General features: G+C 56.4%; 6 protein-coding genes across 6 annotated transcripts; 3 read left to right on the top strand and 3 right to left on the bottom strand.

Moving 5' to 3' along the window:
• Positions 1–783: 783 nt before the first annotated feature.
• Positions 784–3,495, bottom strand: EX895_000899 (uncharacterized protein; the record flags this gene model as incomplete). Its single annotated transcript, XM_029881500.1, has 1 exon — positions 784–3,495. One exon carries the CDS (start codon positions 3,493–3,495, stop codon positions 784–786), a length of 2,712 nt encoding a protein of 903 aa, XP_029742886.1.
• Positions 3,496–5,167: 1,672 nt separating this feature from the next.
• Positions 5,168–6,373, top strand: EX895_000898 (uncharacterized protein; the record flags this gene model as incomplete). The annotated part of the gene is made up of 1 exon (XM_029881499.1): positions 5,168–6,373. The coding sequence occupies one exon, from the start codon at positions 5,168–5,170 to the stop codon at positions 6,371–6,373; it is 1,206 nt and encodes a 401-aa protein (XP_029742885.1).
• Positions 6,374–6,561: 188 nt separating this feature from the next.
• EX895_000897 (uncharacterized protein) lies at positions 6,562–6,875 on the bottom strand (the record flags this gene model as incomplete). Its single annotated transcript, XM_029881498.1, has 2 exons — positions 6,562–6,628; positions 6,715–6,875. The coding sequence occupies 2 exons, from the start codon at positions 6,873–6,875 to the stop codon at positions 6,562–6,564; spliced, it is 228 nt and encodes a 75-aa protein (XP_029742884.1).
• Positions 6,876–8,221: 1,346 nt separating this feature from the next.
• Positions 8,222–11,014, top strand: EX895_000896 (uncharacterized protein; the record flags this gene model as incomplete). Its single annotated transcript, XM_029881497.1, has 1 exon — positions 8,222–11,014. The coding sequence occupies one exon, from the start codon at positions 8,222–8,224 to the stop codon at positions 11,012–11,014; it is 2,793 nt and encodes a 930-aa protein (XP_029742883.1).
• Positions 11,015–11,239: 225 nt separating this feature from the next.
• Positions 11,240–12,311, bottom strand: EX895_000895 (uncharacterized protein; the record flags this gene model as incomplete). The annotated part of the gene is made up of 2 exons (XM_029881496.1): positions 11,240–12,109; positions 12,198–12,311. The coding sequence occupies 2 exons, from the start codon at positions 12,309–12,311 to the stop codon at positions 11,240–11,242; spliced, it is 984 nt and encodes a 327-aa protein (XP_029742882.1).
• A 363-nt stretch (positions 12,312–12,674) lies between these two features.
• EX895_000894 (uncharacterized protein) lies at positions 12,675–13,943 on the top strand (the record flags this gene model as incomplete). Its single annotated transcript, XM_029881495.1, has 1 exon — positions 12,675–13,943. One exon carries the CDS (start codon positions 12,675–12,677, stop codon positions 13,941–13,943), a length of 1,269 nt encoding a protein of 422 aa, XP_029742881.1.
• Positions 13,944–14,168: the final 225 nt, after the last annotated feature.

The raw sequence follows: 14,168 nt of genomic DNA, 5'->3' as shown, positions 1-14,168 counted from the left end.
TCGGGTCGTCTGAAAGCCACCAAAGCTCCGCAGCGTCATACCGGCTTGGCGGCTTGGCGGGCACCGAACCGTTCAGCTTCAGGTCAGAGAAGAGAAGCACCCCGTCAACCGTGTTCTGAAGGAACTCGAGAACGCAAGCCAGGATCTCGGCACATGACCCAGCATATGTCGATTCAGCACGGTGCGAAAAGATGAGCCACGTTCGTCCTTTGCCCCTCAACTCGCTTAGTGAATACCCTCTCCACACTGTATTCAGAGGCGAACAGACATCTCACTCATGCGAGCATGAAACCTGCAGCCAATCAGCTTTACTATGTCTTTGTTCTTTTGCGCTGACCCGGAGCCATACCGTCGTTCTCATGGCCGCTTTTGCTCCACACGCATCGCTGCTCGCGGCTATGCTTTGCAAAGCCATGCGCTGAAATGCGAACGTGTTTCGCTCGCATGACGCAAAGGAGCTTGTTATGCTGACTGTACTGTCTGAGGTCGATGTGATCGTCCCGTCGAACGTCTCGCGAATCCAATTTCGCCTTGGAGAGGTGACCCCACAACACATGGCTCGCCTTACGCCCCCTTGTCCGACGAGAGCACCTCTCCGTAATTCCGGCCAGACGACGAGCCGCTGCCAGCCTGCCTTCGATCCAGCCGCTCAAATGTCACTCTCGGACGAGAGCCTCGTTCTCCCTCACTCCACTCCCTCTCGCCTCTGTGCGACCGATCCCATTGCCACGAGTGATATCGAAAGACGATTGCATTGTCAACCAAACGAAAAGAAACTTACGCCTACACATTGCCATCGCGATCCAACACCTCCGTGTTGGCCACGTCCACCTGAATGAGCTTCTGCAAGAGCGCGTAGAGGATCATGAACGGTTCAAAGGGCAGGTAGACCAGAATGAAACGCATGGCAAACACGAAGGCATGCAGACAGCCGTAGATCGATGCAATGTGCCCGAAAATGGCTCCAAAGATGCCCATGTTATCGCCCTGCAGGAAGGGGTCGTTCATGAGTGGTTCTGGTATCGCCTGTGCCTGTGCTGGCTGTGCCTGTGCTGGCTGTTCCTGCGCAGGCTGTGCCTGGTCTGCCTCTGAGCCAGTATCGTCAGAGCCCCGTGTGCTCGTCGAGTCGGAAGCGCCGACATCGCGGTTCCCCGGAAGCAAGTTCTTGACGCCACGCAACAGCTGACGCGAGACGGCCTTGACTTTGCCGACAGAGTACCGAACGATGAACAACGACAAGTCTCGAGTCTGTCGCCACATCTGACGGAACGTGTCGCCCGAGTGCAAGATGAGCTGCAAGATACACACCACCGACCGCCAGGCCTGTCGTGCAAAATGCGAGATGGTCGTATCCCATGCCGCCACCGTCGCCGCCAGCAGCGCTATGGTCGTAGTGACCAGGCATCCGAGCAGCATCACCGTCTTCCAGGTGTTGAGTTTGGGCAGGAGCGCCATGCGCAGCGGCCGCGTTCGCCCCGGGAGCAGACGCGACCCGCTCGTTTCCAGCCACAGATCGTACCGCGAAGCCTGGCTGGCCTCGTCGTCCCCGAGCAGCGTTGCGATCAGGCGGAGGTAGCCCTCCGAGGCTGAATAGTCGTGGTGAACCCAATCTGCGCGCGTCCATCGGTCGGTATGCGTCTTTTGGAAACTGGCTGCCCGCTCGCTGAAGGTGGCCAACCCGCCCACTGCGACATCGACGAGCAGCGTGATGGCGGGCGCGAACACGGCCGCAAGCTGCGTCATCTCGACTCGCTCCGTCGTCATGAACTGTCGTGGCGCCATGTAGACGGAAAGAGAATAGCCGCCCCACCAATTGAGCCACATGGGGCCAAACACGCTGTCTGCGGCCTGTACCAGCACCTCTCTTGCCACAGCCGCAGCTCTTCGAGCCGGTGTCCTGAGTGGTCCGATCACGATGGCCTTGTCTGGATTCCATCGGACAGGTTCGAACGCGACGTCGATGTACGCGATCAGTCCGGCGATGGCCGCCTTGCTTGCGCACCACATGAGCTCCCGATGGGATTCGAGCAAGAGCAACGCCAACTGCAGCGACGACCTCGCAATCGACGACCACCATGGCTGGAAGACGCTCAGCACAAAGTAGAAGCGGTCGATCAAGGCAATCGCAATGCCGTAGGGGATGGCGCGCAAGAAGCTGAGCCACTCGGGAATGATGCGCAGCATAAAGCTGTCGTTCAGATCAGGAAAGATCTTGCCTGGCATCTCCTCGTAGCTAAATCTGATGGTCAAGTTCTGTCTCTGCCAGACATCGACCTCGTCATCCTCCTTCGACTCGCTCGTATATTTGGTTCTGGATGAGAGGAACGGCAAGTTGAAGCCGAGCTTGAAATCCGCTCCGACGAGTCTCTCGCGGAGGGAAGGTGAAAGACCGTACGGTGTCTGTAGACCGGACGATGTCGAATTTTTGAACAAGTCGTTGCTGGCAAAGGATGTCGTTGAGTTGTGCACTGCATCGGGTCGTGCGTCAGAGTACCAGTCCTCCAAGGGGAACAGCGGCAAGCCGAGAGACAGACGCTCGAGTTCGGCCGAGACGTCCTCCCCTGATTCGAGCTTTGCACGAATGATCATGCCGCCGGTGTAATTGGCTCGATAGGTGGAGAGCGGTCGTTTGACTAGTTTCCAGTAAGTTGGATTGTGAATCTGCTGCTGCCTGATACGAGAAAAGACCTCCAGATCGGCTTTCTCATACAGACCCTGGTCGACGACGCTGAGCGGCGCCAGACTGCCTCGATTGCGTCGGACGAGGTCTGCAGGCATCCAAACATCGGCAACGGCTTCGTCTTGGCGGAGAGTGATGTTCCAGGACAACTTCTCGAGCGACACGGGACGAAGAGCGGCATCTCGGATGAAGGCGAGCGGAGTGTCTTTGAGTGCAGCTACTGCTCGAAGCGACACGAAGGCAAGCACACCAAAGACGAAGGAGGCGATAAAGACAACCAAGACGCAGAGGAGGATGCGGAGCATCTGGCTCGCCTGTACGAAGGCACTGAGGCTCGAGTAAGGGGTGCGCTTGAAACGGTAGCGGGCGTGGCATTGCCCGCACACGCGGGCTGCTTCAGTTGCTGCGGATTTGCGGCGCCATTGATCGAGGCAAGTGTCGTGGACGTAGCGCATGCTTCCATCGCAGTGGCAGGGCGAAATGAGGCGGCCTAGCGACATGCCATCATCGCCTAGCTCGGCTTCGGATGAGAGGCACATTCGGCAGACCTTTTCTTCATCTAGGTCAGAATGCCGGCTGTTGTCAGTGTGGTTCGATTCTTGTGCGTGGTCCTCGTCGATGTCCGTTCTACGACGCCTGAGACCTCGTTGCTCGTCGGTGTCCTCGTTGTCATCGTTGCCGGCGGCTCTCTGGTACCCAAGATCTCTTAGTACGTTCTGCGTGTTGTGCCATATGGAAGGCAAGGCCCCCAGAATGAACTCGACTTCCTCCTCGTCACGTCGCTGATCAGCGACATTGATGCCGTCGACGTCCATGGCGATCCGGAGCGAAAGTGGAGGTAATATGCGCCAGTATCAATCCATTGATCCGCTACGGGTGCCAATGCGAGTTAGTGGATCACTCGGTATGCGCGATGGTCATGTTGCGATGCCTATCGCAGCTGCCCGAGCTAGGTTGAAGGCGGGAGGTCTAGACGGAGGCCTCGGTCAATGTTAATGTTTGACGTTGAAGGGACATTCACACGACAATGGCATTTTATAAGCGAGAGCGTGGAACTGTGCGGCAGTGCTCAAATTAGTCCGAAAGCCGAGTTTTCTTTGGTGGGACCCCTTCTGGTTCAACCTTCAACCTCCTCATTCACTGTTGTCTTCAACACAAGGGATGTTTCGCCATTCTGGCGTCCAGACCTACACAACAGATCGACCAATGTCAAAGATGAACTGGATTGAATGTCGAATTATGTGCAAACAAGTACAAGTATAAGAAAGGCAGCCTGTGTGGTCAGCAAATCGCAGTTCGAGACTAGACCGCCTTCAACTTGACTTGCAGTAGCACATCCATGTACCAGCGTTCAGCATTGCCTTTTACTCTTGAGACAGACGAGCCGGGCTTTGTGGAACAAAATACACGGCTCATCTGCTCGACATGTGCACCGTGCCCAGCCCTGAATCACCGAAGATATTTCGAGGCTATAGCCGTTGCTTCCTTGCTTTGGGGAAGAATTGGATCTCATCTTGTTGAACATGATAGCGATTACGCCCATCCCACTGCAGTTGGAGTAAAGCTCACTTACATTGCAATGTCCACCTAGGCGGGTGCGAGGGCAGAAGTGAATCTGCAGAGTGCAGCGACGTCGAACAAATCACCTTCAGCAAGGGAGGAAGAGAGTGTAAGAAATGTCGGGACAGTAGGTCATCCCCAAATCATGGGCAGCGCGGCTCTTTTCGAGGGCGCCTCCTGACGATGGTTTTAAAGTCCTGAAGGAATCAATCTTCCGCAAAGAGCCTCGAGATATGAGATCGCATCCTCACCCGAACAAGCCTCTTAACTGCCTCGTAGTCCCGCAATGCCGAAGCTCACGGAGAGCCTCAAAGTAAAGCAGAGCCACAAGGACAGATTTTGATAGCAAGACTTGTCGGGCCTCGACCTCGGGAAGAGGCGAGGGATGCGTCACCGAGATTGCGGGTGGGGGGGGGGGGGGGATGCGGGGGGATATAGGGGGGGACACAAGCACCGTGTAAGGAGTGAGGCGAGGGAGAGGGGAGAAGCAATGGCGAGGTGGAAGGTTCAATGACGGTGCGGTACGGTTCGTACCGTGTCGGTTTGGATGACAAGTCGATGCAATCAAGCAAAGGTCGAAATAACTGCGAAGCCACAGACAGCTTGTCACGCTGCACAGGGTGAACGTCACCTCCTAGTCCACTTTGGCAAATCGGGTCTACTGTTGAGGGAAGATGGTGTTGGTTAGAAGGAACGTCGAATTGCCCTCTGATTCGAGAAGAAAACAAGTTCAAGAGGGGAAAAAAAGAAGAGAAAAGACAAAAGTCGTGCAACACCTGCACGTGACTGTTTCCTCAAGCGAAGCGCTGCGCTGGGCTTCTCAGCTGTCAAACCTCCACCTAAAGTACTCAGCCTCGCTATCCTCTACTGAGCTTTCTCTCCGGTTCACCACCATTCGCTTCTCGCACCCGCTCCTCGAGTATCGCCATGTCGACTGTGCGAAGAACTGGGACCGGGACGAGCCGCCCTTCCACGTCCAGCACATCTAGCAGACCTGGCGGGCCTTCTCGACCAAACGCTCCTGCGCCTACGGGTCCACGAACCATCTCTGACAAGTCGCGCCGCATCGAAGAGTTTGCTTCTTCGGACGACAAATGTCCGCAATGCAAGACCGACCGCTACCTCAACCCTCGTCTACGTCTGCTCGTCAGTCCATGCTACCACAAGATGTGCGAGTCGTGCATCGACCGCATCTTCTCGCTCGGCCCGGCGCCCTGTCCAGAATGTGGCAAGAAGGTGTCCAAGAACCAATTTACTGCTCAGACGTTCCAAGACTTGGGAGTGGAACACGAAGTGGCGGTCCGCCGCGGGATGGCAAAGTACTTCAATCGGCGTCAAGACGACTTTGTCGACCTCAAGTCGTACAACGACTACCTCGAAGAGGTTGAGGAGATCACATTCAACTTCATCCACGAGATTGATCTTCCGCGCACCAATGCCAAGTTGGAGCAGTATCAAGCGGCACACCGATCCGCCATCGCCAACTCGGCGCAGATCTCGCAGCAAGAGTCAGACCGACAAGCACGTATGGACGAAGAAGAGAAGCAAGCAAAGAAGGCCCGTGCCGAGCGAGTGCGCAAGCAAGAAGAGATAGAGCGTGGAGAACGTGAACAGGAGCGGCTCGAGATGATGCGCGAGCTTGAAAAGGGGGCGGATCCAGACGAGGTGTTGGAAAAGCAGCGCAAGCGGCGGCGAGAACGTGAAGAGAGGCAGAGACGGCAGGAGCTCGAAGCAGCGCGACGCGAAAAGGAGGCAGCGCAGGCCGCAGCGAATGGAGGCAATGGTGGAGCCGATGCTGTCGACCGCCGACCGTGGAGCCTGGACATGCTGCTCGACTTTGAAGGCCCCCTGGCGTACCTGGACGATGCGAGCGCGCTGTTCGAGGTCCGCAAAGCGCCAATGGCATTGGGTGGTCTCGAGGGCGTCAAGGGCGCATCGGGCTACGAAGATCCTTGGCTCAAACCAGAATGGGTGACCAAGGAGCAGATTGCAAGGTATCGTGCCGGTGGATTCGACTGGGAGCGCCAAGTATGGACGCGTGGGATTCGGGCCGCTTGTGAGGGTATCGGTGCGGCGCCTCTTAGGGATGAGGTCGTCGAGCGTAACCTTCCGAGCATGGAGGTTGACGCTTGACCTCGGTCCCGAAGTCGCTCTCTCACGTACAAGTACTTTCACCGTCCTCACGTTTACTCACTTCGCCTGCATCATCGCATCTGTACTTTACGCAATCACATACCGACAGCACTTCGAACTACACAATCTTGTACCGATTCTTGTATTTCTTGTACGAGAAGGACTATTTACTGTGTTGTATAGAGGACCTAGGCATCCTTCTGGTCCGAGACTTGGTCCTTGACGTATTCCTTAGCACCAGCTACTTGGCCGAAACTATGGGCGGAAGGAGGAGAAGGCAAGAGCGTCAGATCTGGAACAACGCACAGCCGAGAACCATCCCGAAGAGAAAAAGAACCTACCCTGATGCCCCGGTCTCTTTTTCCGCATTCTCGATTCCTTTGCCGTGCTGGAAGGTGGTGTGCCCTGCGTTCTTGAGATCGTGAGAGCCTTCGAGGCCGGCCTGGTCCTGCTGAAGCTGGCCAGCTGCCTTCTTTGCTGCTGCGGTATCGGCGGAGGACATTGCTGGGTGTTGTGATGGGTGTACTGTGGCGGAGAAGAATGAATGACGACCGCACCTTGCGTGCTTGGGAATACGAGCCGTCCTTATATACAAGATCGAGGAGTGAGCGGTCTTGCGATTGCACCAGCCGCCTCAATCAAGGCGAGCCTGGCCAGGGCGTCATTCAGACAGAGAAGCACGGTGGCAAGCGACCAACAGTGAGTCTGTCGAGGAACCAGCGAGCGCGGCCATGACGCAGTATTGGACCCTGTATGAGTCAACACGCTCATGCGACCTTCGGGACCCTGGTCGTCTCGTTGGAAGAGCCCTTCTTGCGTCTCCTGCTCTCACACGTCGTGCATACCTCAATGCCGACAAGCAGACAACCGCCTTGATTGCTTTCTCTTCATCTACATCTTCAAGCAGTCGAGACAAGCAACCTGTGCTTTCTGCCCCTACTGTATTGAATGAAAAGCGCGGGGAATGGCGTTATCACTCTTGCTCGATTTTCCAGAAATTTCAGGATTCGACTGACTGGCCGACTGACTGGCCGACTGACTGAGCACCTTTTTTTGGCGCTGCAGAGACTGTCTCTTTGCTCTCCGCGATAAAAAATGAGCTGCTTTAGCGACGTGCATGCACTGTGCAGCCCGATTCGAGACACGCAGCTTCGGTGTTCCTACAGCGACAGAGAGAGTGTGTGTGACGACTCGGCTTTTTTCTTGGCTGTCGTCTGTGCGGGGCAAAGACGATACAGATTCGTCGATGACCTCCTCCTCCTGCACACCACGTTCATTTCAACATCATCTTCAACCTCAGTCTCATCCTCATCCTCGGACTTTCCCTGGTTACTGCAACCTTTTTACCGCCCCAACCTGACATTCCATAAGAACGCTGTACAGTTCATTATCAGCACTGTCGGCATACACCACTCGCCGACGGACGTCGAACGTCGCAATCGCAGCTCGAGCATTCATCAAATTGTTTCGGTGACCGCTTCACACCAATATCATCTCTGAAGAATTCTGCCTGTCCTATCGGATCGACTCTGATGCCCCGAGCTTGGTCGTTCACGAAGCTTGTCGTATCCCACTCTCGGACGGTCCAGCATCTTCCCTCGCGCCTTTTGCCGGCATGCAACCGTAACTAAGCTCAGCCAAACTAGTCGTGGAGTTCCGTCAGGAAACTCTTGCCATCCTTCTCATCATTCGACAGCATTTTCACCCGCCTCGAGCAAGACTCAAGCAATTTGCATCATACCCAGGTCACCATTCTGACCGAGTGCACTCGTCGCCCTCGCAAGCTTAGATACCAAGATTCGCAGTTTTCCACCGTCCACACATTCTACGTGCAGGCAAACAGACAATATGGGCAACACCAATTCAACCCCCGTTAAAGCGGAGGACACTTTCGATGCAGGCTCTGCAGGTTCTACCATTGATCCCACCTTCAAGCGCTACCACAGCCATCAATCCGGGTATGCGTCCCCCGCAAGTGGGGCTTCCGGCGCTCCTGCTTCATCCAACCCATCGCGGCACACTTCCGATCGAGCAGCGTCCGGATCAAGGCTGGGTAGAACCGCCTCCTTGTTTGGTCGTGCCAGCAGTCACGATGGTGCCTCTACTCCTCAGCGCAATCGTTCTCGCAGCGGAAGCCTCACCGGGTTTCTGGCCACACAGCGAAGAGACTCTGCAACTTCCGCCATGATCGGTGATCCGTCCTCCACTGTCGAGGAAGGTCTCGAACCGAGCTCAGATGCTGCACTTTCTGCAACTTCCAAGTCCCCTTTGGGCCAAGATCCGTCTAATGCCTTCGCCAGCTACGAGATTACCAATCCTGCCGGCACTTCAAGCATTGAGACCTCCATTCGAGCCAATCCTCGCACGCGTCGACTCACCGAAGGTCTCACTATCCCTACATCTCCAGGCGGCTTCGATCCCCGCCACTATGTCTCGCCTCATCCAAGTCCTTCCGTTGCAACGCAAGCACGCTATGCTGCAGGCTTGCCCAGCCATCACGCCGGCGTCGGTGTCTCGAGCGGTTTGCGTGTCTCTTCAACAGGAATCGAGGTCACTACTGTGCCTACCGGTGCATTCCGAGGCTCCGAACCTCAGCAGGTGCCTAGCGCCACAGCTCGAGCACCCACTCGTCATCCCCTGTTTGGCGTTGGCGGAGCCAACATGTTTCCCAACGTTGGCAACAGCCTTGGCACGAATCCAGCCGCTTCCCCGCCCATTGGCGGGTCAAGTCCCGTGCTCTCCTCACAACCCTTAAATGTGGGTGATGCCGGGGACGAGCCCGAAAATTCGCAGCGCATGCCTACTGCACTCCCATCCTATCTGAAGATTCCAACGGCGATTCCTAGCTCTCACGTCTCTCCCAGTTCCCCGCCAACCAGCGTCTACTCGCAGCATTCGGATCGTTTCCGTACTTCTTCTGAGCGCCAACGTTCCCCTTCACCGTCACTTGTGCTTCCTCTCGACGATGCACGCCCAGGCCATGTCGTCGCAGGCGCAGGCGCTGCTGTGGCAGTGCTCAACACCGAGGATGTCGTGATACCTCCCGGTGACGCAAGCAAAGCTAGCTCGCCGATCGACGGTCGAGGAACCTTTTTCGCAATGTCCAAGGAGGGCGCGAAGAACGAGATCGGGCCTTCTGACACAAGTGTATACGAGGCGCGAGCGGCTGGAACCGACGTGACCGATCTGCCATCGAATCCGGCGCAAGGCAAACCTGATTCTACCGCAGATGCAGCCTCTACTGCTGCAAGTGCTCAGACAGACGACACTGAACGCGAATCCAGGACTATGGAACGCGCTCCTCAAGCTTCGACAGAAGACGCCGACGCCGCTGCTATGCGGACCTCTCGCACGCCCACACCCACACCTTCGGGCTACGGGCCACGTGCTTTGACTCCCACCAGGCAGGGCGGGGCGAGCGGGCTCCGTTCGCTCTCGCCAGTTGCAGGACCTACCACTTCGATAGGACCGCCCCTCCAACCCATCTCCACCAAGCGCTCCCACGTCGACGTGCAAACAGGAGGCGAGAGTGGGTACAACACGCCTCTTCTACCGCCTGGTCTCACATCCGCTCCACCGAGCGCATCTGTGCCTGGCGTCACTCCGCTCTCTCAGGTCTCTTCCCCAGCAGCCAGCGACCGTACTCGCCCATCAGCCGCACCACGCACGTCATCTGCGGCGGGAAGTGCGTCAACTGCCAGCCAACCCACCACGCCCGTCAGCGCAAGAGCTAGTGCGAGTGCCGGTCAACATCACGATCACCAAACGCATCGAACACAAACACAGGCAGGACACCAACAGTCTCCCTTGATGCCGATTGTGCTGACATGGCGTGCGGGTGGACGCGAAGTGTTTGTCACCGGTACGTTTGCCAACGAGTGGAGATCCAAAATCTTGCTGCACAAGTCCAAGCGTGACCACACCTGCGTGCTCCACCTGCCGCCTGGCACGCATCGGCTCAAGTTCATCGTGGATGACCGATGGCGTGTTTCGCGCGACTTGCCCACCGCGACCGATGGTGACGGAAACCTGGTCAACTATGTCGAGATCCCCAATGTCGGACCGGCGCATCCAGGACCGCTGAGTGCGCCCGGCGAGGATTTGCCTGGCGCAGATGCTGACAATGGACGAAGCGAGCGCAACTCCAAGATTGAATCGAAAAAGACGACGATGAATCTGATCGAGGAGGCGAGAAAGGCAGAAGCTATGCGTTTTGGCTTGGATGATTTGTTTGACGACGACGGAAAGGATCAGGAAGAGACGTGGACCTCGGAGATCCCTACGGCGCTTATCGAGGCGCAAGAGGCGGAAGAGGCTCAGCGCGAGGCGGAAGAGAGTGGTGAGGCCCCTGCTCATGGAAAGCATGGGAGCGATGGACAAGGCGCTCCGCTTCCGAACCCACCTGCGTTGCCACGACAGCTGGAGAAGGTGATTCTCAACTCTTCGCCGGCCAATCCGAGCAACGGCACGACTACGGGCAGTACCGTCGACGATAACAGCATCTTGCCCGCTCCCAACCACGTGGTGCTCAACCACCTCACGGCGAGCAGCATCAAGGGCGGAGTGTTGGCGGTCGGCACCACGACCAGGTATAAGAGGAAGTACGTGACGACGGTTTACTATCGTCCGGTGCAGGTGTGATGGTCGGCGATGTATATGGATGGGTGGATTATGGGACGGTGCGCTTCGTATCTATGTGAGAGGGAAAGCGGCGGATTCTATTTCATGTATTAGCCTGCTGTGATACCAGTCGTGGTTTAATGTAGATTGTAAAACTTGAGCCGTTGCACGCAATGAGGTGATTGATGCGAGGAGACTGAGCGGAAGACTGTGCTGAATGGTATTGCGATGAAAAGTACAACAAGGTCACGCGGGCGCCGACGCCTCCCCCTCGCCAGCCTTCTTCTTGGCAGGTCTACTTCTGCCCCACGTCAACCTGACCTCGTGGTCGGCCCATAGCATCTTGGGCGAACACTGCTGCGCGGCGAGCTCGGCGTGTTGGCGTGAGCGAAAGTTGACGAATGCGCACTTGGAGGTGGGGACGAGCGTGATGGATTTGATGTGGTCGGGTTGGAGGTGTGGGGTGAGGTCGAGGAAGAACTGGCGAAGGGAGGCGTCGGTGACTGTGGGTGGGAGCGAGGAGATGAAGAGGGAGAGGATGGCGGGGTCTTGTGGAGGAGGCAAGCCTGAAGGTGAGGACGCTGGTTTGATCGGTCTAGTTGACGGTGCTGGTGCTGGTGCTGATGGCGGTGGTGGGTGGATGCTGTTCGAGGGTGCTTGTGCTGCGAGTAGGGAGTCGTCTGCAGGCAGCTCGTGTTTGAAGGGACACGCATCACCGCGTTCGCAGTTGCCCCTGGCAAATGCCGAGCAGAGCTTCTGTGACGACAATGACGACGGTGGACGATCGCGTTTGTAATCGATCTCCTTCCTCGCCGCTTTCCGCAACAGCTCCTGCCCCGCCCGACTCGACGCTCCCATGCCACTGCTCGTGGCTGCTTCCAACTGCTTATCCATCACATCCGCCGCATACTTTTTCGCCTTCTCCGACGTGAGTGTGCTTGTCTTCATCCCCAATGCTGCATCGCGCACCTGGACGGGCAAGCCATACTGCAAGTCCAGAATGCACGTTTGACAGACATTTTTGGCCTTGGCACAGGTGGTGCAGATCTCGGTCTTCTTGAAGCGGGAGCCAGCACCAGGATTCCAGCGAAACACTGTGAATGGTCGTGTGCATACCTGTTGCGATAATAGGAGCCGAGCGGAGAGGCGAGGTTAGTGAGTGATGACATGGCGCGGAGGGTGGCCGAGGGAGAGCGGGACTTACCTTGCAGATCTTGCCTTGACTGTCCTTGGTCATGCGAATATACGGGTTCGGGCCGAGACAAGCTTCGCACAGGATGGGCGTTTCGAGTTCTTCGGCTCCTAACCCAGAAGACATCTTGATGATTGTCTGTGCAGGCTCGATAAGGGATACTGGTGGATGATGGATGTCAGGAAGATGTGTGGCTGTTGTTGTCGTTGCTGCGCCAAAAGGGTCGAGGGAGTGGAGGAAGGCGAGAAGCTTTCTTTTTTGGCACTCGACACTCATTCCAAATTTCATGGAACTCGGAGATTGCGAATCTGTCAAAAGGAGAATAAAGTGAAAGCTTCCAACGTCCCTACTTCTACAGCCTAAACTTGCTTTCAAACTGCACCCGTTCATACAACGATGGACAAGAGCCTGTCGCGCATGGAAGCGGCTGCCTGAGGATCGAGCGCTCTTTGCTGAAGCTCATCCTTGCGGGGCTAGCCGTGCGGGATCATGTCTTCCAGCTTGACGGTTGAACAGCTCCGTTCCAAACTGCAGCATCTCGGTCTCGATACGAAGGGCAAGAAAGCCGACCTGCGATCCCGCCTCAGGAAGGCGATACGAAACGGAAGCAATAGTCCTCCAGCTCCCTCAGACGAATCCAAAGTGCCTCATACGACATGGGAACCTGAATTCGACACCTTCTTGGTGCTAGATGTAGAGGCAACCTGCGAAGCAACACGCAAGTACCGCAACCTGCAGCACGGCTTTGAGACGGGCAACTTCCAGTACCCGAACGAGATCATCGAGTTTCCCGTCGTTCTTCTCAGATGGAACCAAAATTTGCATCAGTTCGATACAGCAGGCGTGTTTCATTCCTACGTTCGACCGACGTTTCGTCCCCGGCTGACCAAGTTCTGTCGTGACTTGACAGGTGTCACGCAGGCGCAGGTCGAGGCGGCTCCTACTTGGAGCAGTGTAGTCGAGAACTTCTTTCAGTTCTTGCTCTCACACGATCTCGTCGAAGATACATCCAAAGGAAAAAGCCACCTGCACAACTTCCGGTTACGGCGCGGCGTCGTTTGGGTCAATCACGGCCCCGCCGATTTGCGCGACTTTGTTATCAAGCAGTGCTGGATATCCGGTCATCCACGCGACAAGAACGACGGTGCTCCACCGATCTTCCTGCGCGGTCCCTTGATCGACATCCGCAAAGGCATCGCTAGCCTGTTTAAATGGGAGCAAGAGCTCAAGATCGAGCTGAGCCGCGCTGCTTCTTCGCGCTCTACGCCCTTCCCCGAGTTTGGAGGCGAGGACGGATTTCAAGTCATCTCTCCACCCCCCAATCAAAACCCACCGGTCGTGAAGGAGGATGCGCGCACCACCGGCCTCACACCGCACGAACAGAGTCTAGCCGGCTTGCTCGACCTCTTGAACATCGGACCTTTCCAGGGGCGTCAGCATTGCGGCATGGACGATACCCGGAATATTGCCCGGCTCATTGTAGAGGTTGCTAGACGCATAGCGCTCGCTGCGCGGGGCACGCAAGTGCTGCTCTCCAAAAGCTACGAATCGGTCGATGGGCAGATGGAGGCGTCGGCAGCTGTGATGCAGCTTGATGCGCAACCAGGGCCGATGAGGGCGAGACAGATGGAGAAGTTGGTCTTGAAGCCGAATGTAAGGCTGGATGGCGTGCAGAAGAGATTCTTCTGGATGGGCAAGGCTGTGGGGGAGGTCAGGTGGCCCTTCCCGCCCGAGGTGGAGCAAGAGGGTGCTGAGTGAAGCACTAACGCCTTGAGCCATACTTTTCTCGACGGCTCAAATTCGCGGAGACAGCTGCTAAGTGTATTAATAAAGAACCTGTCAATGGATTCGAATGGACTTCCAAAGCAACTCGTACATGTGATCACAATAGACTGTGAGGAAGATCAGAAGGACATGATAGGACAACGAGGAGGAAAGGTGCGAAATTTGTGAGAATGTTAGGTTTTATTGCACGTGACTCTC

This window comes from Sporisorium graminicola, chromosome SGRAM_1 (genome assembly GCF_005498985.1).
Source record: "Sporisorium graminicola strain CBS 10092 chromosome SGRAM_1, whole genome shotgun sequence".
NCBI classification, from domain to species: Eukaryota; Fungi; Basidiomycota; class Ustilaginomycetes; order Ustilaginales; family Ustilaginaceae; genus Sporisorium; species Sporisorium graminicola.
Note: the sequence above shows the minus strand (reverse complement) of the source record. Positions and strands in the feature narration are given on the sequence as shown.